This window comes from Pipistrellus hanaki (genome assembly GCF_964339955.1).
Source record: "Pipistrellus hanaki genome assembly, chromosome: 7".
Lineage (NCBI taxonomy): Eukaryota > Metazoa > Chordata > Mammalia > Chiroptera > Vespertilionidae > Pipistrellus > Pipistrellus hanaki.
In genome coordinates this window covers 66291061-66311813 of record NC_140509.1, presented here as the reverse complement: position 1 = coordinate 66311813, position 20753 = coordinate 66291061, and the positions used below count along the sequence as shown (strand labels likewise).

At 43.1% G+C, this 20753-nt stretch overlaps 1 protein-coding gene across 1 annotated transcript; it reads right to left on the bottom strand.

Annotated features, from left to right (window-relative positions):
- Positions 1–1214: 1214 nt before the first annotated feature.
- OLIG3 (oligodendrocyte transcription factor 3) lies at positions 1215–2054 on the bottom strand (the record flags this gene model as incomplete). The annotated part of the gene is made up of 1 exon (XM_084889785.1): positions 1215–2054. The coding sequence occupies one exon, from the start codon at positions 2052–2054 to the stop codon at positions 1215–1217; it is 840 nt and encodes a 279-aa protein (XP_084745911.1).
- Positions 2055–20753: the final 18699 nt, after the last annotated feature.

Below are 20753 nucleotides of genomic sequence, written 5' to 3'. Positions count from 1 at the left end.
AAGGCAAAGCCAGGATTTAAAGGTTCTTTTTTATTTGAAATCTTATCCAGAAACACTGGTTATTAATAAATATATCATAGTTATCAAGAATATATAAAAAATAAAGACAGGTATTGTCTTTGAAGCCCTAACAAAATATTTCAAGCAAATGTTCAGGAAAATAAAAATGCACCCCGTCCCCATAACCACAATCCGTTTTCAAAGCTGCTGATAGAGAGCCTACCCCGCATGCAGAATAACCGAGCAGGGGAAGCAAGGCGGCAGAGCGAGGCAAGCTGGTGGCAGGAGCCCCGGCTCTGGCGGCCGCCCCTACAATAGCCGCGGAAGGTTGGGAATGGGGTCTGAAGGGGTTGGGGTGGGAGAAGAAGCGCATGTGCGTGAGTTTGGGTCTTTGCACTCTGCCCCCGTTTTCATTTCAAACAACCACAGACAGATATACGGAGTACTTGGGAGAATTCACTAGTAAATCCTTGTTACAAGGAAAATGGCATCACGGCCTGCACAACATGTTTAGACAAGATTCATGTAGAAGCGTGCATGCATTCTTTTGACCTACACTGCGTCCCAAGGAAAACGCACATAAGAGATGTCATGCCCGGACCGGAGGTGAGATTCAGAACTGGGGTCTCTCTCTCTCTCTCTCTCTCTCTCTCTCTCTCTCTCTCTCTCTCTCTCTCTCTCTCTCTCTCTCTGCAGTGTCTCTAGAAAAACAAAACAACCGCGGAGAGGACAGTGACCACCGCAATGGCACCCCTCTAAAGGAAATATTTACATTTGTTTTGTCCAAAGGGGATGGTTGTCTTTTCCAAAGCGAGAACACAGAGCCAGAGAAAACCAACTCCAAAGTCCCTTCTCAGGTGTGTGACCGCACCGACCCCCGGTTCCTACAACAAATGCGGCTTTGCTCAGAGCATAGGGAAGGGAGAAAAAGACGGCTCGGCCTGGGGAAAAGAAACATGCATGCGAAACACACGACGTCTGGTTCGAATCCCCCTTCCCTACCACCCAGACATTGCAGTTTTGGTTCCGGTCCTTTCCTTCCCTCCGGGGGTCCAGCGGGTCTGAGATCTCTCTCAACTCGTTCGGGAGGCCACGGGAACCCGGACCCAACCCTCCCTCCAGCCCGCCAGCCGAGGGCCCATCGTCCCCCTCCCCTCCCGGCCCCTCCCGCCGCTCTCCCTCCTTCTCCAGCCGCCGCCGGGCCGGCCGGCTGCTCACTTGAGCAAGTCCTTGGACTCGGCCGACAGGCGGGCCATGCCGGCGGTGGAGAGCGCGGACAGGTGCGGCGCGGGCGGCATCTGGCAGACGGTGCAGGGGCAGGGCAGCCCGGCCCAGTGCTGGAAGCCGCTGCTCAGCTGCAGCGCGGGCGGCGTGGACGGCGCCTTGAGCAGCGCGTGGGGCGGCCGGAGGGCGCCGAGGGCCGGCAGCGAGGCGGCCGACAGCGGGGACGAGGCGGCGCCGCCCGACGCCAGCGCGCCGCCCAGGATGGGGTGCACCGGGTGCACGGCGGCCGCGGCGCTGGCGGCGTGCGCCGGGTGGCCGGCCGAGTGGCCCATGGTCCCGCAGTGGAAGGCCGAGTGATGGCCCGCCCCGTAGATCTCCCCCACCAGCCTCTTCATCTCCTCCAGGGAGCTGGTGAGCATGAGGATGTAGTTTCGGGCCAGCAGCAGCGTGGCGATCTTGGAGAGCTTCCGCACCGAGGGCCCGTGCGCGTAGGGCATGACCTCGCGCAGCCCGTCCATGGCGAGGTTCAGGTCGTGCATCCGCTTGCGCTCCCGCCCGTTGATCTTCAGCCGCAGCTGCTGCAGGTCCTGCTCCGACAGCTGCTTCTTGATTTTGTACTTGCTGCTCTCCCCCGCGGCCTTGGCGCCGGCCCGCGAGAGGCCCTCGCCGGGCATCTTCTGCACCAGGTCGCCCTGCGTGGAGGAGACCGAGTTGAGACGGCTCTCCTGGTGGTGGTGGTGGTGGTGCCGGTGGTGGTGGTCCCTCAGATACAGCTCGTCCATGTCCGGAGAGGAAGCTCTGCTGGAGACAGAGCTCGAATCAGAATTCATTGTATGACAGGGGGATGCGACCCGACCGACCGCGGGGAGGCTTGAGGCGGGAAATGAAAGAAAATCTTGATTTAAAAAAAAAAATCTGCACAGCCCAGCAACCCACGGCTCAGCGACGAGAGACGTGAGAAGAAAAGCTGAGGCGCTGCCTTCCTCGCCTCTCTCCCTCCCACTCCCCTCTCTCTGGGCAGGCAGTTCCCTGGACAGCGAGTGGGTGTGTGCTTGAACTAACCTCACGCCCGAAAAAGAGGGGCTTTTATAGAGTGGCGGCGGAGCAAAGAGACAAAAGAAGCCCTTCTATCTATCCTGGGCTGGTTAGGATGACGTGCCATCATTCAGGGCGGTGCGCCCGGCGGTCCCAGTTAGCCAGGATCCCATTCATATTCATCACGGGCCGCCCGGGGACACCTCTGCTAGGATCCGCTAGGAGCCCCCAGGCGCCAACCCTCTGATTGACACACTCACCACTCTGGCTCACGCCTTCCTCCCGATTTAAAAAAAAAAAACTTACTTCCAACCCAAGCCCCCTCTCCATTTCCCTAACCAAATCGCACCTAAGACACCGAAGGAAGGGAAGGAAAGGGGCTAGGAAGGCTGGCAGGGATGCCTCCGCTTTTGGAGAAAGGAACGGAAACATTCTTTCTCCTCCTTTTCTTAGCTACGCTCAATTTTGGACAAATGTGGGCACAGAAGTGCGAATGGAACGGTTTCGGGGGCAGAGGCGGATGGAGGGCAGGCTCCACGGGCAGGTGAGGGTTGGGAGGACGGGATGGCAGTCGAAGTGCATTCTCTCAAGTTTTTTTTTTTTTTAATTAGTTCTCTTTTCTTAAATGATAGTGTGTTCATTCCGTTCATTGGGCCCTTCTGGTGTGGCTTCCGCGGGATAGGCATCTCTGGCGCCGGGTTTGTCCCTGACACGGCCGTGCTGGAGATGGGTATGTAGCTTTCCATGTCTTTTCTTTGGTTTGTAAAGAAATTGAAAGAATTTCAGCTTTGCCCAATTCTCTAACTTCTTAGACCTGGACCCGTGTGTGTGTGTGTGTGTGGGGGGGATAAATCCTAGTGTTTTCAAGAAGAGCATATGTAACAAGGGGAAGGGAAGGAAACGAGCCGAGGGGCGGGAGGAAATTAGGGATTGGAAGCTTCCCGGGGACCTCTGTTCCCCGGCGGACCCAGGAAAGCTGCGGCTCTGGGTCAGTAATAAACTACATCCGTGTGTGTGTGTGTGTGTGTGTGTGTGTGTGTGTGTGTGTGTGTGCACGGGCGCGCGCTTCGGCAGAAAGGGTCTGGGGGAGCCTCCGGGCGCGCGCGGGCACTGAGGGCCCCGCACAGTGTTTCTGGGGATCCGCACCGGGCCTGGCGTTTGGAGCTTTCGGTGCGAGTTTTTCCTCTCCCTCGCTGTGTTTTTGTTACACTCGGGAATAGGTAAGCAGAGTGAGGGGTGGGGAGGCAGAAACCCCCGGAAGGGAGAGAGCCCGAGGGCGGCCTCTAGGAGAACCCGGGCACGGCCCCGCTCTGGGCGCGGAGGAACCGGAGACAGACACTGGGTTGTGCTGCGTGTCTGGGTGCAAAGTGTGACACTGAACCGATCCGAGACCCTCGGGAGTTAGGGCTTCGGTCCTTCCGCTAGGCAATTACTGCAAGTCTCCAGGACTCCTGAGGAGGAGGAGCAAGAGGAGGAGGAGGAGGAGGAGGAGGAGGAGGAGGAGGAGGAGGAGGAGGAGGAGGGAAAGCAGCACGGGCAACACCAGTTGGATGGGGAGATGTAACATGGGAACAGATGTTAGTTTGTTTCTATACCAAACTTTGCTTCTCTGTAAAAAAAAAAAAAAAAGGAAAATGGCCAACAGCCCATCGCCAAGGCCAGGACTTCAGTGCCCGTGAAATTTGGACACAAGCATCTTATCCTCCAACAGTCTCCTCCTCCACGAAAAGTTTCTTACAATGGAGAAACCCACAAATTCCATGGATTGTGGGAAGGCTGATATCCAAACGCACTCCTAATATCCAAGCCAAAGGAATGTTTCTTAACTCACTAGACTGGCCCATGTTAGCTCAGTGACACTCAACCCCCCCCTCCCCCTGCCCCCAGCCATGTGAAAAGGGGTTCCAGGGAATCCAACAGAAGCTGGGGGGAGAGGCACAGTCCAGACAACCACCCTCGGAGGCTTGCCTGCTAATCCAGTGGGGGTGGAGGTGGAGGTGGAGTGGGGGTGGAGGTGGCGTGGGGTGGGGGTGGCAGCGCTCACTGTAGGCAAAGTGGCTTCCCCGCCTCTGGGCAGCGCTCCAGACCGCCCCGCCAGCCTCCCGAGCCTCTTCCCACGCCCCTGGCATTGACTTGTCTTTCCCTTGCCCAAGCTGGGAATGCTGCTCTCGTTTTGTACCAAAACAAAGCCTATTCGGGTTGCAAGTGAAGAAGCAGAAAAATCATGCTGATGAAAGATAATCTATCTTATTAAAAATCTCCGATTTTCTCCATGGACAACATGAAATAAAGTCTAAAATTCCCTCACAGTAATCGAGAAGATTGCAGGGGAAAAGACAGTGGGAGGAAGCAGTCCTCGAAATTCAAGTGAACAGCTCACTTGCAGGACCACAGAGTCAGGGGCTCAGCCTTTCCACCGACCTCCACCAGCTCGCAGGGGGGCTGGGTTGGGCGGGGACGGAGACGGGGCGTCCGCCTGCACTAACCCCTCCACCCCAAAGGGTTTTCAGCTCCAGTGGCTTGGCGAAGCTTACGTGGCCGATCTGCTATGTCAAGGCCTAGCCAGCCGGTCGCAGTCCTGGATACAGTGCACCCTCTCCTTTCTGGGTGCCCTCTGCTTTCCCGAAGGGCCGCCGTGACCGCCAGGCAAGCACTTTTAGGTAGGCCTGCCTAGGACTGTCCTAGGAACCTAGTTCCTCGGTCTCTATTTCTCGGAGAGATGAGCCACGACTTTGCTCGCAGTGAAATGGGTTGATACTCGCCCAGGTTCCAAAGGCGAAGGCGCCGCCCGGCAGCCCCGGCTCTGCTCCCCGGCTCGGCCCTCGAGAGAAGCCTAGAGCCAGAGAAGTGGCAGGAGGGCGAGCTGCAGGAGTTTTTCCAAGGGTCTCTGCCCAGCGCCCCCGGGTGTGTGCCCGGAGGAGAGAGGAAAGAGGTCTGTGGGCAGAAGCTGCGGAATCAGCCCCAAGGGGCCCTAGCCAGCGATGCACCATGACCTTGGCCCTGGCCAGGCGCCCGTTCAAGGGGACCAGACTGGCTGAGAGCAGGAGCGAGCCGTGCAGCTGCGGCGCCAAGACGCGCTCGCTCTCCCGGGCCACACCCCGAGTCCTCGCAGCTCGGTGGCGGAGGCTGGGTCCTTCTCTGGCAACAGGTGCGATCCCCGAAGTCTGGCTCTGGGAGAAGCCAGTGGGTTTCCAGCGTTTGCTCAGCACCTGAAAGCAGCGGGGCAGCGCGGGGACCTGGCCGGGGAGCAGCCCAGCCTTCCCCGCGTGTCCCGGGCGCACAGCCTCAGCTCTGAGATTCCCAGGGACCTCACGCTCCTGAGGCAGCTCGGTTTCCTGACCACCTCTCCCTTCCCATCCCCCCCGCCGTCACAGGGGACAGTCTCTTACCCAGTGCCGGGTGCGTGCCGCTCGGTGCCAGGCGCCCGCCGCTCCCTGCGCCACCACGGAGGTGCTCTCCAGCAGCTGCCGGCTCTGCCCGAGGCCGTGGCGATTTGGGCTCAGGAGCAACCCTCCCCCCAAAACCCTCCGAAGAGTCCAGCGCTGGCTGACTTGCCGGGAGGCTCCTGCGAGGAGGCGGTCAATCAGCAAGGTCCAGGGGCTCCTGCGGGTCTCCAAGCCTCAAACTTGACCAACAGAAACTTTGGCCGAGACCGGCCGGCGGGAGACTGCCCTGCGTCTTCACCTTTTAACCGAATCCCTCTTTCAAAGCCAAAAAGATGAAAGGGAACCCCAGAAAGCTCTAAAGATGTGTCGTCCTGTGCAACCGGAGGAATAGCCTCAAAACTAGTTGACCACAAGGAACTTCTTACAAAGTACTTTCTGTTTTGAACAGAGTAAAACAATCGCTTCCCAACAATAGCAGCGGGGGGGCGGAGGGGGGGGCGGGAGAGGGTCAACCAAGGCTTTAGGTTGATCTAAGAAGTCGTTACCAAAAAGGAGGGGGGAAAAAGACAACAGGTTTTTAAAAATTAAATGTCAAAATAAGTCACAGCCAAGCAGGAATCCTCTCTCACATCCGGGCTGATGGAGTTGTGGATTGGACCCCAGACTCCCAGTCAGAGATGCCAGCATTGAAACCCCAGTAATTAAATAGGTGCTAGAAGGGTCCCAGAGAATGGATCTGGTCCGACTGAGCAAAATGTTTCCGTTTTCTAAGTTACCCCATATTTTGCATAATATCTTAAACACTCATTGGCCTGCCCAGTATTTCTCTTTTTCTTTTTAAAATCTGATTTTCATACAGCAAAAATAGCAGAAGCTGAGGGATACAGACTTTTACGAGGAGATAGTAACTGCTTTTTGCAATGTTGGATGTGAGATTGGAAGATGCAAGGAAGTACCAGAAGAGCATAAATTGATGAGTCGCTAATTATGTGAATATATAGACAAGTTAACACACTGGCAGAAGAAGTTTGATTTTAATGATGCATGAGCAGCAAGTCTGGCTAGAACTTACACTCATTACAATTATTTAAAGACTGACTAAAGTCAAAGGAGATATGAATGTCTGGGTTTCATTTGTAGGATTTTGCTCAATTAGTGAGCATACTTCAGTACTCTCTCCCTCTCTCTTTCCCCCTCCCCGTTCCAGTAACATCTGCTCAATTGCCAAAACCTCTACTGAGTTTCCCTCATAAGCCTATAAATTGAAAACATTTTTTTCTCAAGATTGGAATGTTTAAGTTGATTTAAATATCACTAGTGATCAATCATGTAAACCAATGAGTTATATTAAAATTTGCATGCTTACACACATTCTTGGCACGTGTCCTGACATTGTGGATTTGTGGTTCCATTAATACCAATAGTTTAAGAACCACCAGATGATTTCAAATTAGTACTTTATTGTTATTAATTTAATTCTTTTATGACCTTAGAGTTAAAGCTACTGTATACAATTTTATATCTTAACATAAAGTAGCACAGAATATGAAATTCTCCTTTTTATTATTGGAAATTATTATACCATCTCCTTGGTACATAGTTAAATATTGCTACACTCTTTGCTAACATGCTTAAGGAATTAGTTTTATTTCAGAGATAAATATTCATATTAGAAATAAATGTTAGATAGCATATTTATAATTTTCATTTTCAATTCAATAATATGCATGTTTATACAAAAAGTATATAAATAAAAGATACCACAAAGGCATTAGAATGTAAGAACCTATGTTTAGAGCAAGAGAGGATAAAAGAGATGCTAACACTTGTGTCATCAACTTATTATGCTACATTTTCTTTATAGGTATCTATACTTGTACATTCTGAAGCATACATGTATATTGCATAAAGTTAAATACATTAAAATATTTATTTGAAGCCTTTCAGTCCTAAATGAAAAGGAATAAATTATTTTTCAGATGATAATAAAGACAACGTATTATATATCTGTTCATAAATAGAGTTGTATTTGAAATGTTATATGGACTCTTAACAAATATAGATTTACATACATTATTTTGAAAAGATAATAATTAAGGACTTTGCTACTGAATCCTGAAAAGTCAAAATGGTAGTTTTCAAAAATCGACATTTCCATGACTGATTGATTTTATACAGAATCTGTGATATGGACCAGGTGGACTCTGCTTCATTATTTCTAAAAGCAAATGAAAATGTCCTTCCTCATTAGTCCATTGTATTTTTCTATTTATAGCTAAGTCTTGTTTTGTTTTCATAACACCAATAACATAAATGTAAGGTTTCTAAGACCAAATTGTCACTATTTACAATTTGTTATTAATTTAATTCTTTTATGACCTTATAGTTAAAGCTACTATATACAATTTTATATCTTAACATAAAGTAGCACAGAATATGAAATATTGGCTGAATTTTCATCTTTACACTGTTATAATATGCAATAAAATTTAAGCAATTATCCAGGCAGTACAAGCCTCAGGTTACTTTTATTTAGGTTTATGTGGGGACGTGAAGGGTAGAGAGGGAGGAAGCAGACTGGAAACAAACCATTACTCACAGTTTCTAGATATTTTTCATTCTGTATTTTACATGCAGATGACTCTGAATCTGTTATTTAACAATTGAAATGATATTCTCAACAGTACTATCAAGATCTGGATGTTAAAAACAGTCCATATATTTGGAATATGTTATTTTTTACAACATAAAGTGATAATGAAAATAATTATCTTTTTATAACATGACATTAAGATATTGATGAAACTTGATAATTTTCCAAACCCTCGTATTTCCCTAGTAATTCAATTATAACCATTGATAATAGGAAATAGGAGAATATTGAACTAATTATATTTACAGAGGTGATTATTTCAATTAGATACTTTATCACTTTGGATACTCTGGTTTCTCTTCAGATTGCATAAGTCTTTCGCCTTTTACTTTATCACTTTGTTTTTCTTTCTTTTTATTATGGCAAGTATAATAAATACAACTAGACTTTCAGAAAAAAAACAAAAACCACCTTTGAAATGAGAAGGACCAGGAAGAGAAGGAGGGTGTAGTAAATATTGTGTACATGTCCTTAGTTTACAATACATAAACTTAATCCTACTCTTAAGTGCACTTAATGAAGTTGTTTGTAGGAAAGCACTCCCAAAATATGTGTTTATTTTAGAAATTTATGTAAATTGTAACATTGATGCTGAAATAATATTCTAATATAGAGCACATCTGTGGCTATTTTTCAAAGTCAGGGGTGTAGCCAGTTTGAAATAAAATCAATGCCCAGAAGACTCTGGAACTCTCATTCACCAGTCATGCATCTGCCATACATGAAGCCAGTCAGATTGCATGAGACAGAGCAGTGAGAATGAACACTGAGCAATCCTTGGGGGATGCTACTTCTGAGTACTGGGATGGCTCAGAGAGTGCTATGAAGGTGAAGAGAAAAACTACGAATACTACCAGACTGTAACCCTGCTAAGGAAAATCATTTTTGAAAGTCAATACTGTAGACATCCTAGTGCTGCTGGACAGTGTTCCCAAACAAGTTCTTCATTTTTTTCCATTGCTAAGAAGAAGAAAAATAAGAGAACTTTCAGCTTTATATTAAAGGACAACTTCAGTGTCCCAACTGCTCATGATGCAATTATGTAATACAATTACTTAACTAAGAATATGAAGCTAGAAATTCACAGTGAGAAAAAAGTTTTTATTTTGTCAGCATGATTTATAAGCTTACTTAAAATTATTTGCAGAGTAAAAATTCGTTTTCTCTGAACAAGTACTTTTCTATGTGATTTATTTGTGTAAAAAGGAATCAAATGCAATCGTGTATATAATTTTCAAGTGCTCTTGCTGTAATTGTCCTGTATCTTCATTTTTATCAAAGTTTTGCCTGCTGTAAAAGTAGAGGAGAACAGCCTCTTTGCTCCCATTAGATTTATTAATTAAAGTAATTACACTTAATAGAAAATAATGCCCAAACAGACACTCATTAGAAAAATATTGCTAGAAGATCTATGGCAGGAAAGATATTGACCAAGAGCCTATAACCAATTTGCCCTTAAGGGTTTTAAGTAGCTGCAAAAACTAAAATCCAAAGGGCATATGCAGATTGGAGTTGAAATCCTTTTTTAAGACAGGGCTCGAATGACAAGGGAATAGCCCCTCTCCATGTCTGTGGTGCCCTTCATGTCCCTTTGATAAAGCCATCAATAACAAAGGGGACAAAAATAAACCAGCAAATAATATAAATGCATAAAGAATACTATGTAGGTTTTTTTTTTTTTTTTTTTTTAAATAAGTTGTCTTCTGGCCAAAGCTTGAAAATATCATGAGCTTATAGGAAAGATGAACTTTTAGAGGGCTATAAATAAGATATACTGATAATTTTTGAGTTGTAAACAGAAATACCACTTCCCCATTAATGAGAGGGCCCACTTTATGCTATGAAAACCAGAGGCAGATATTATACATGAAAAACTTCACAGCCCACCAAATTTCTTGGATAGGAGTTGTTGCTTACCAGCTGTGCAGACTTACACAAGTTTCTTACTATTTCTGAACTTCCATCTTGTCATCCGTGCAATGAAATTAATACTCATGACAGATGCCACTGTGAGGATCAAATAATAGTGTTTTGCAAACCTTTTAAAATCACAATTAAAAAAAATTTCTTACTCTATCGTCTGTATATGTTCTTACCAGTCTACTTTTGTTCATCTTTATTCTTTTATAGTTTGCCTTATAAAAATATTATCCTGGTAGTCTTTTAAACTTTTTCTCTTATCTCCCCTCACTATTAAGACAGGGACCCATCCTTTCCTATGCCCCTACCACTTGGCAAGCTGAGAATCAGTAACGTAAGAACACCAAGGTACCTCTCAGAAGTTGGAGTAGACACCTGGAACGTGTTGTGACTTTTCAAACTAAAATTGAGGTATGGAATCCACTAGTTTTAGGAGACAGTATGACAAGTTCTTGGTCCTTCTAAATCATATGCTAGGGAGAAAGCCAAATGGAAACAGAGTTTTAACGAAAAGGCAGTTATCTGCAGAGTCAAATTCTCTTGATAGGTCTGGAGAGGAAGTTTGAGATTTATCAATGTGGAAGTCATTGACAATTTATGATAAAAAACAGTTTTAATGGTATAGTGGGGGTAGTAGTCACAATGGAGTAAATTTGAGAAAAGGCGGGATGGAAAAAATGGAAAATGTAACAATAAAAACTCTTTCAAATAGTTTTGCTAAAAGAGAAGCAGAAAAGTGATACAATACTGGGCCAGTATTTCTTTTGTTTTTTGAAGATGGTAGAAATGACAACATGCTTGTATATTTATGGGAATAATCTAGTAGTGAGAAGAAACTGATGATGCAGAGGAGAGAGGGGACAATTGCTGGATCCATGCCCTTGAGTAGGTGAGAAGGGGTGGACACCACACACAAGTAGAGGGGAAAGGCCTTCCAGAGGAACACAGAAAGGATAGCGAAAAGGAAGGCAATGCATAGACCCAGATGCAGGGATGTAGGTGGAAGTGGGGGTTGGTGCTTCCGGAAGATTTCTTCTTTTAACCCTATTTACTCAAATATTATTAAGAAACAAAGTCACAGCTGAAAGTGAGAACTGGGGAATGAGATATTGATGATTTAAAGAGACAAAAGCTATGAACCAATATTTTAAGAGAATGGGAAGAAAGTGGGCTAAGAATTATAGAGGAGCTGAAACCGGTTTGGCTCAGTGGATAGAGCGTCGGCCTGTGGACTGAAAGGTCTCTGGTTCGATTCTGGACAAGGGCATGTACCTTGGCTGCGGGCACATCCTCAGTAGGGGGTGTGCAAGAGGCAGCTGATCGATGATTCTCATCGATGTTTCTAACTCTCTATCCCTCTCTCTTCCTCTCTGTAAAAAAATCAATAAAATATATTTTAAAAAAAAGAACTATAGAGGGGTTATCACATCACACCTACATGAAGATTACACTATGGGCACCGACATTTTAGCTATCCACTGGCTAGGAAGGACCTGACACTCGGGATCCTGGACCTACCACACAGATACCACCAGTTGCTTGTCCAAGTCATTCCTCATTTTCTTTCTTGTAAACAAATGTCTATTTATTTTTTTAATATATATTTGACAATGCGTTCACACTGAAGGGATGACTCCAGATTGGTCTCAATCATATTAATCTATTTCCATTTTGTCAGTTCTTCACTTTCTCTACTGGAGATAGAGGCAGTCATATGGCCCCGTGCTGGCCAATGAGAATAAGAAGAAGCCTGCTGGAGGCTTCTGGGAGACTGCTTTCTTCTCTGACAAAAGGAAATCTCTTTTACTTCTTCTTTCTGCTTCTTGAGGATAGAAATGACAATAATTGTGGCTGACATTTTGTGAACATGAGGTTACATGAGAATGAAAGCCAACCCATTGGCAGAGCAGAAGAGAAGCAAAGAACAAACACTGATTAAAACCTAGAGCAGATCTGGATCAACTTCTCAACAATCTTTTTAATGAATCTAATAAATGTCTTCAATTGTTAATGCTACTTACTTGGGTATTCTGTTATTAGCAGCCATATGCATTTTAACTGATACCCCTAGATTTCAAAGTGATAACCAACATTTTTAAATTTTATGCACAGTGCATGGCTATACTAGTATAAAGAACTCATTTCCCAATTTCTTCCAAAATAAAGTACATACATTTCAAAATATTACTGAGATCACATTTTGGGGTTTATATCCAAGAGTTTAAAGCATTATTCAGGAATAGCCAGAGTGGAAGCAACCAAAATGCCATTGATAAATGAATGCATAAGCAAAATGTGGTATATACAAAAAATCAAATATCACCCAACTTTAAGAAGGAAGGAAATTCTGACCAATGCAACAACATGGGTGAGGACATTATACCAGGTGAAATTAGGGAGTCACAAAAAGACAAATACTGTAAGATTCCTGGATAGGAGCTGCCACTTACCAGCTGTGCAGACTTACACAAGTTTCTTACTATTTCTGAACTTGCACCTTGTCATCTGTACAATGAAACTGATACTCATGACATATGCCATTGTGAGGGTTAAATAATAGTGTTTTGTAAACATTTTAAAGTCATACTTTTGGGGAAAAAAAAATTTCTTACCTTATCTTCAGTATATTTTCTTATCAGTTCACAATCTTTGTTCAGCTTTATCCTCTTATAATTTGCCTTATAAAAATATTATCCTTAGGATAATATTTTTTTTAAAATTTCTCTTATCTCCGCTCACTATTAAGACAGGGACTTGATGAAGATTAACATCTAATTAATAACAGATTTGGGACTGAATCCCAGGTCCAAGAACAGCTAGAGTAAACTTTCTCCATTAATAAAATGAATTTAGAAAGAGACTTATTGATAGTAAAGGGGCATGATTTTAGCACCACCTGATCTTATAATCAAGGTTTCATGTTGCTAAATATAAAATACAATATAATCTAGAGAAAAACTTTTCTTATGTATTTGCTAATGGGAATTAATAGAATCGGTGGTGATACAATATAATCCAAAAAAATGGTAGTTATTTACCATGTTATTTTGTTCCTTTATAGAAGAAAATGGGCCATTTTAGGAATAGGAGATTGAAGGGGCATGGGAGTGGGTGGGGAGAGAATATATTGATAAGAAAATAGTTCTGTTGCATTGAACTATTGCAACAGAGGTGATGGGGAGGTGTCTACTTTTGTCTACACAGAAAATATAAGGAACAATTTTATAATTTTAACAGCTGTTTTCAGATTTCAAGTATAATTCTACTACATTTTTCTTTATTTTCCGTTACCCAGTGTACTCCTGACCCCTCAACACTAACAAATCAAACCAAATCAAACCTCTGCTATATGTCATTGCTGCAAAGCTGAGTGTCATTGTTATATTGTGCAAACAGAGTCATGAATATTTTGCAAGGGAGATCCTGAAGAAATGTATATATATATATATATATATATATATATATATATATATATATATATATATATATATAAAACAGTAAGTCACAACTGGGAAAGGGACCTCCTATAAACACACACTCTGTGGCATGCTACTTGGAACACCAACTGCCATCAAATTACAGAAGTTTGTGATTCTGGGGGCTGGGAGCACTGCTATTTGTTTCCCCAGACTTGAGGCCATAGAGGCTGGACTGGATTAAACCTAAGAGGAATCTGTTTATCCCTTCTGCTTTAAACACCAATCAAAAGCCCTAGTCCCCTCTTGAAGGTGCTGAAATGCAAAGCAAGCTCCCCGTTCCTTTTCTCTCTCTTGGTGGCATTTGAAAGTGTAAAGCTTTGAATACCAATTGCTTGAACTGGACATATGTGAATCTCTTCTAATCCTACTAATCCTGTCCCCAAGTGCTTCTTTGTATGTGGAGGCAGCACACATAGATCTAAGTAAAAGTGGCCGTAATCCTGGAAATGTGGAAAAATGCCCCAGTGTGAGAGATGCGAGAGGGAGAACTCCCTGCCAGAGGGACCTGCTGAAGAAACTATTGTGTCAGTTCAAGGAAAAGAGAGGCCCTGGAGGAGCCCTCTCACCTTTTCTGAGCTCCTGGGAGGAGAGCAGACCCACACAGCAGGCAGCCTCCCTTGCAAACAGCCTTCATGCACTTGAGCAAACTCACAGAACTGAGACAGTTTCTAAAGGCTGAGAAATTCCCCGGCGGCTGCTTTCAGTGTCTTGAACCCAGCAGGCCAGGCCTGCCAATGTGCAGACTTCATTAAGCCCCAGAATTTCCTTTTAAACAGCCGGCATGTTTACAGATTTCTGAGCTGCAGCTCCAGCTGCAAACAGAGCGGAGAGGGGCAGACATGTTTGTGGAAAACCCAAGAAATAAAATAATCCTACAGACACTACCTTCTCAAGACCTTTCCAATAGACAAAGACAGTAAGTTTCTAAATTTTTTTTTCTGTTTTGCCAAAACGACCTGTAATTCTCTTCTGCTTGGCTGCCTGCAGTTGTCAGTTAGAAACCCGGCAGCTTTTGAACTTTCTAAAGGAAATGTGGCTGCATGGCCATCCTCATGAAGAATGCCTGAATCCACCCATTCACAGTAATAACTTCTGCAAACAGACTATTTTAAAGTTTGCAGAATATTTGATTACTGATTTCTGAGTCAAGTTATATGGGCAGAGTGCTGATTAACAATAGAAGGGTTGCATTCAAAAATTTTATTTTGAAATTACAAGATTTACAAATCTTGTGAGAAGGAGGTTATGGGTATTGCTATTGCCACTTGATGAAAAAGGTATCACAATTATTTATTAAATATAGTTCATTTATCTGAATAGATGTGGTGTTTTTTTTTTTTTTCAACTCAAGGGGCCTAAAATATTTTTAAAGAACCATCAGTACAATGGCCCCTTCAAGTGGTTACAACAATTTAAAGTTGTATCAGGAAAAATTCAACTTTAAATCCAACCATTTTTATTTCTTCTACCTCGTTGGGTTCATTGTTGTTGTTGTGCATTTGTTTTTTTAAAAATTTATTGTTATTATAAATTAGGTGAAAAATTTTAGGCAGAGGATATTCCCAAAACCCAAGACTTGGCAAGAAAATGGTTATACTATATTTAATATCAAAAGAGAAAATAGTGCCATCAATAAATGAAATAAAGTACTGTGGAAAACAAGAAATAAGGCCCAAAATGAAGTCACTTATGCTAAGTCCCACATTGCCAACTGGAAGATTCCAGAAATGGAATCTTAAACCAGTCCATCAGGAATTGCCTGATCAATAATCATTAGGCAATCTGCCTGATAGACCCTACCATGCCCTAAACTTGGAAAGTAACTTTGCAATAACCAACCCATGTTTTTGCCTCATATGCCTTCTTTGTTCCTACTCCTTCTGTCTATAAAAATCTTTTTGTTTTGTACAGACTCCTTTCTGTCTGGTGGGTTGGATGCTGCCTGATTCACATCAATTTTTGCTCTAATAAACTCTTAAATTTTTTAATATGCCTCTTTATCTTTTAACAGTACGTAATATAACCATAGAGATGTCCAACTTCTATACTTGAGAGAAAAAAGTCAAGTATGAATGGAAACAGTAGCCTTGACAATGATTTTTCACCTAGTTACAAAATAAAACAAAACAAAATAAACCAATAACCTTTCTCATCCCCCAAGAGACTATTTTAATAAGACGTCTTCTGTGTCAGGCACTATTCTAAGGGACTTACAAATATTAACGAATTGAAGCCTCATAACAGTCTTGTAGCATGGACTGTAATTGTTCCCATTTTATAGATGAGGAAAATGAGGTAGGCAGAGGCAGGGTAACTTGCCCCAGGCCCATGGCCCCTGAGCAAACTGATGTACCCAGGCAGGCTGGCTCCTGGCCTCTCCCAGCTGCTTCTGCTTCCAATATACCTATTCTGAACATATTGCTATTTATGCTGCTAGATTTCAAATCTACAATATTTAAAAAAAAACACACACAATTTTAAAAAATACTATAGATTTTTTTTTTTAATCTTTTAGGGCATTTAGTAACAAGATTAAAAAATGATTTTGCTGCATCTCTTGGTAACAAATTCCAGTATAAATGGGAATCTCAGCAAGCTAAACAAATATCTTTGTAATCGGCTAATCAAACTCTAAGAAAGCTCCGAAAGAAGGTAATGTCATTCAAATCGTTGAATTCATCTACATGTTTCAGATACCTAAGAACTATTTTTCAACAGTGTGGTTTGAAAGGCCTCTACAAAGTGATGTAGAACAGCGTTTTTCAACCGCTGTTAGGTGCAGACAAGACAAGAATTTTATAATTTTTCACTATTTTGTTTACTTAATATTTCATAATAAAGTAATTATAAAATACTTTCTTTGTGTTTATTTGATTCCTATTCAAGAGAATTACTTTATATATAGTCAATATAGGCACAGAGTTAAATTTTTTAACATTTTCTAATGGTGGTGTGCCTCGTGATTTTTTTCATGAAACAAGTGTGCCTTTGCCCAAAAAAGGTTGAAAAACACTGATGTAGAACACTTATTTAGACCAGATTTGTGACTTTGGAAAACATGTTTCTCCAACATGTGTTTCAATTTCCTTATCTCTAAAAGAATTTCAAAGATCCAGTCTGTAAAATATTTGTGATTCTATAACTTTTGAAAATTCAGACAACAGCAACAATAAACCCAGTAGTACAACAAAACAAAACAAACAAAAAAGACTACAGCATCAGTAGACTATAAACTATAAGTTAAATATTATTTGACCTTGGGATTCAGTTATCTGTGCGGGACTCTGGTTCCTTGCCTCACACCTTCTCATCCCACCTTTTCCTAAAGCCATTGCTGTTGGTAAGCAGCTTCACACGTGGGTGCCTGACAGCTTTCAATGTCTGGCTTTGTTTGCACCAAGGTTTCTGTGAAGCCAGCATCGGCCTTGCACATGCACAGACCTGGAAGGGTAAGGGATTTGACAGCCCACGATCAAATGACATATCTTAACCCAAGATCAGTGAGGGAGGCCAGTCAATGGGTACCTATGTTTCTCTTTTCTCCCTGGGTCCTGCATGGTCAGTGCCCCAGTTACTGACAGTGGTCACCAATTGGGCATTGTACTGGCTATATGGCATGAGCTTTTAATGATTAAACCTTGTATTGTGGTAAAATGAACATCCATTGTCATGGCCACACCAATTAGCCCATCCAACCTGGTGACAAGAAGGAGTTTGGTATGGGGGAAGGCACTAAAAGAAGGGACAAGCAGGCAGTCCTGTGGTATGCACAAGGTAACTGCAGCAGTACATCACACAGAGAGAAAAGGCAGCCCAGATTAGTTTCTTCAAATAGCTTTCTGCTGCAACACCTTCTTCTCCTTTTTAAAAAAAAAATATATTTTATTGATTTTTTACAGAGCGGAAGGGAGAGGGATAGAGAGCTAGAACCATTGATGAGAAACACCAACCAGCTGCCTCCTGCACACCCCCTACTGGGGATGTGCCCACAACCAATGTACATGCCTTTGATCCGAATTGAACCTGGGACCTTTTGGTCCCCTGACCGACGCTCTATACACGGAGCCAAACTGGTTTTGGCTGCAACACCTTCTTACAAACGCCTGGCACAAGGAACATTAGTATTTTATAGATGGCCAGTTCCTCTCTTTTGTTTCCACACAGTGTTTTACTGGCTCAGTTTAATTGTTACTATTCCTTAAGTGGAGGATACTTAGGGAAGTTGATTGGAAATGCCATTCTGTTTTTAATCATTTGTCTACAGCTGTGCCAGAGCCATTAGCATTGTCAGAAGGATGGGATTGCAAGCCCCCTTCTCCTGCAGTTAGCCTATCCATCCAGTCTGTGCCAGGAGGTGAGTTTTAAGGAGACATTGCCTCTAACTCCACTCTTGAAAAGGAGCCTGCATTTTGGCTGACCTTGTAATTATAGGCTCTCTTCCCTGAGTATGTCCCATGACTTGGAAGTTCCGCCGTTCTTTTCTCCTACAATCTTCTATAATGAAAAACACTAGAGGGCCAGTGCATGAAATTCATGCACTCAGGAGGGGAGGATCCCTCAGCCCATCCTGCACCCTTTCATAGTCTGGGAGCCCTTGGGGGATGTCTGACTAATGGCTTAGGCCTGCTTCCTGCAGTCTGGGGAATGGGCCTAAGCTGGCAGTCAGACATCCTTAGCACTACCCTAGAGGCAGGAGATGCTCCCACCATTGCTGCTGCGCTTGCCAGCCATGAGCCTGGCTTCTGGCTGAGTGGTGCTCCCCCTCTGGCAGTGCACTGACCACCAGGGGGCAACTCCTACATCGAGCGAGATCAGGCCAAAACTGACTCTTCAACATCCCCCAAGGGATTCCCAGATGTCAAGAGGGTGCAGGCCAGGCCGAGGGATCCCACCAGTGCATGATCAAGGCTGCGGAGGAAGGCAGGAGGTTGGCCAGTCTGGGAGGGACTTCGGGAGGGCTCCAGGGTGTGTCCAGCCCATCTTGCTCAGTTCTGATTGGCCAAACCCCAGCAGCAAGCTAACCTACCAGTCAGAGTGTCTGCCCCCTGGTTGTCAGTGCATATCATAGCAAGCGGTTGAGCGGCCTTAGCATATCATTAGCATATTACTCTTTGGTTGATTGGTAAAATGGATAACCAGACACTTAGCATATTAGGCTTTTATTATATAGGATTACACTTTCTAATGTAGCTTTTTTCCCCCCCAACTTTCTCAATGAAACATTACAACCATTAAACACTAACTCCCCATTTTTCTATCCCCACCTTTCATCCCTAGCAACCACCATTCTACTTTTTTATTCTCAATTTAACTACTCTAAGTAATTTATATAAGAAGAATCATACAAGAACTGTCCTTTTGTCATTGGCTTATTTTATTTAGAATGATATCCTTAAGGTTTATTCATATTGTAGCATGCATTAGTTCCTTTCTTTGTAAGACTGAAAAAGATTTTATTGTATGTATGTATATATCACACTTAGCTTATACATTTATCTCCCAATGGATACTTGGGTTACTTCTCCCTTTTGACTATTGTGAATAATGTTGCTATAAACATGGGTGTACAAATATCTACCTAAGTCTCTGATTTCATTTTGAGGGGATATATATATCCAGAAGATAATTGCTGGATCACATGGTAATTCTGTGATTAATATTTGAGGAAATATAGTGGCTCATACCATTGTACATTCCCACTAGTAATGCACAAAGTTTCCAGTTTCTCCATATCCTTGCCAACACTAGTCACTTTCTAGCTTGTTTGCTTTTTTATTATAGATATCCTAATGGGTGTGAAGTGTATTTCATCCTGACTCTTTATCCAATTACATTGGTCTATAGGTCTGTCTTTATGTTAGTATCACACTGTTTTGATTACCATAGTTTTATAATAAAATTTAAAGTCAAGAAGTATGACCTCCAGTTTTGTTCTTCATTTTTAAGATTGTCTTGGTCATTCAAAATCTTTTAAGGCTCTATATAAATTTTAGGATAAATTTTTCTGTTTTTATGGAACAAATCATTGAAATTTTGGTAGATATTGCATTGAATCTATACATTTTGGGTAGTGTTGATATCTTAACAATATTAAATCTTTAATTACATGAACAGAGGATGTCTTTCCATCTATTGGTGTCCTTTTTATTTACTTTCATCAATGTTTAGTTTCCAGTATACATGTCTCACCTCCTGGGTTAAATTTATCCCTAAGTATTTTATTCTTTTGATCCTATTGTAAATGGAATTGTTTTTTTTCAGTTTCCTTTTGAGATATTTTCTCTAAAATAGTTTTAAATAAATAAAAATATAACACTTTTACCAAATTTCCATCCAAATCTTTTTCTAAAGATGCTGGTATGATGAACAATGTAAAAAGAGGTTGACTAAAAACCAATCCCATGCTCAGCCAGCATAGGTCAGTGATTGAGCGTTGACCTAGGAACCAGGAGGTCACAGTTCAATTCCTGGTCAGGCACATGATGGTGTTGTAGACTCAATTACTAGTGTGGGGCATGCAGGAGTCAGCCAATCAATGATTCTCTCTCATCATTGATGTTGTTATCTCTCTCTGTCTCTCTCTCTCACTCTCTCTCTCTCTCCCCCTTCCTCTTTGAAATCAATAATAATAACAAAAATTCCCAGCTCCTACACTCCCTCTGATTGATCATGCTTCTGATGGCAGGAATCCATTAATGAAAATACATAATCCAATTGGAATTTTTTTAAAGTAAGAGAGCATTGAAATGTTGTTCTTATATTAAAAATAGTTCATATTTTTAGTATCTGACAGGGTACATCCATCTATTGCCTCCTGCATACCTTCTATGGGGATTGAACCTGCAACCGAGGCATATACCCTCACAGCAAATCAAATTGGTGACGTCCTGATGCATGGGACTACACTCAACCCACTTAGCCACACAAGCCAGGCTAAAATGTACTTTTCTTCAAAGTACATTTGAATGAATCTGTGGTGATCAGTAGGCAAAGGCTGAATAGCGGACACCCAAAGCTATAAATGTTGTCTTACAAGAAAACAGGGTCTTAGCAGAT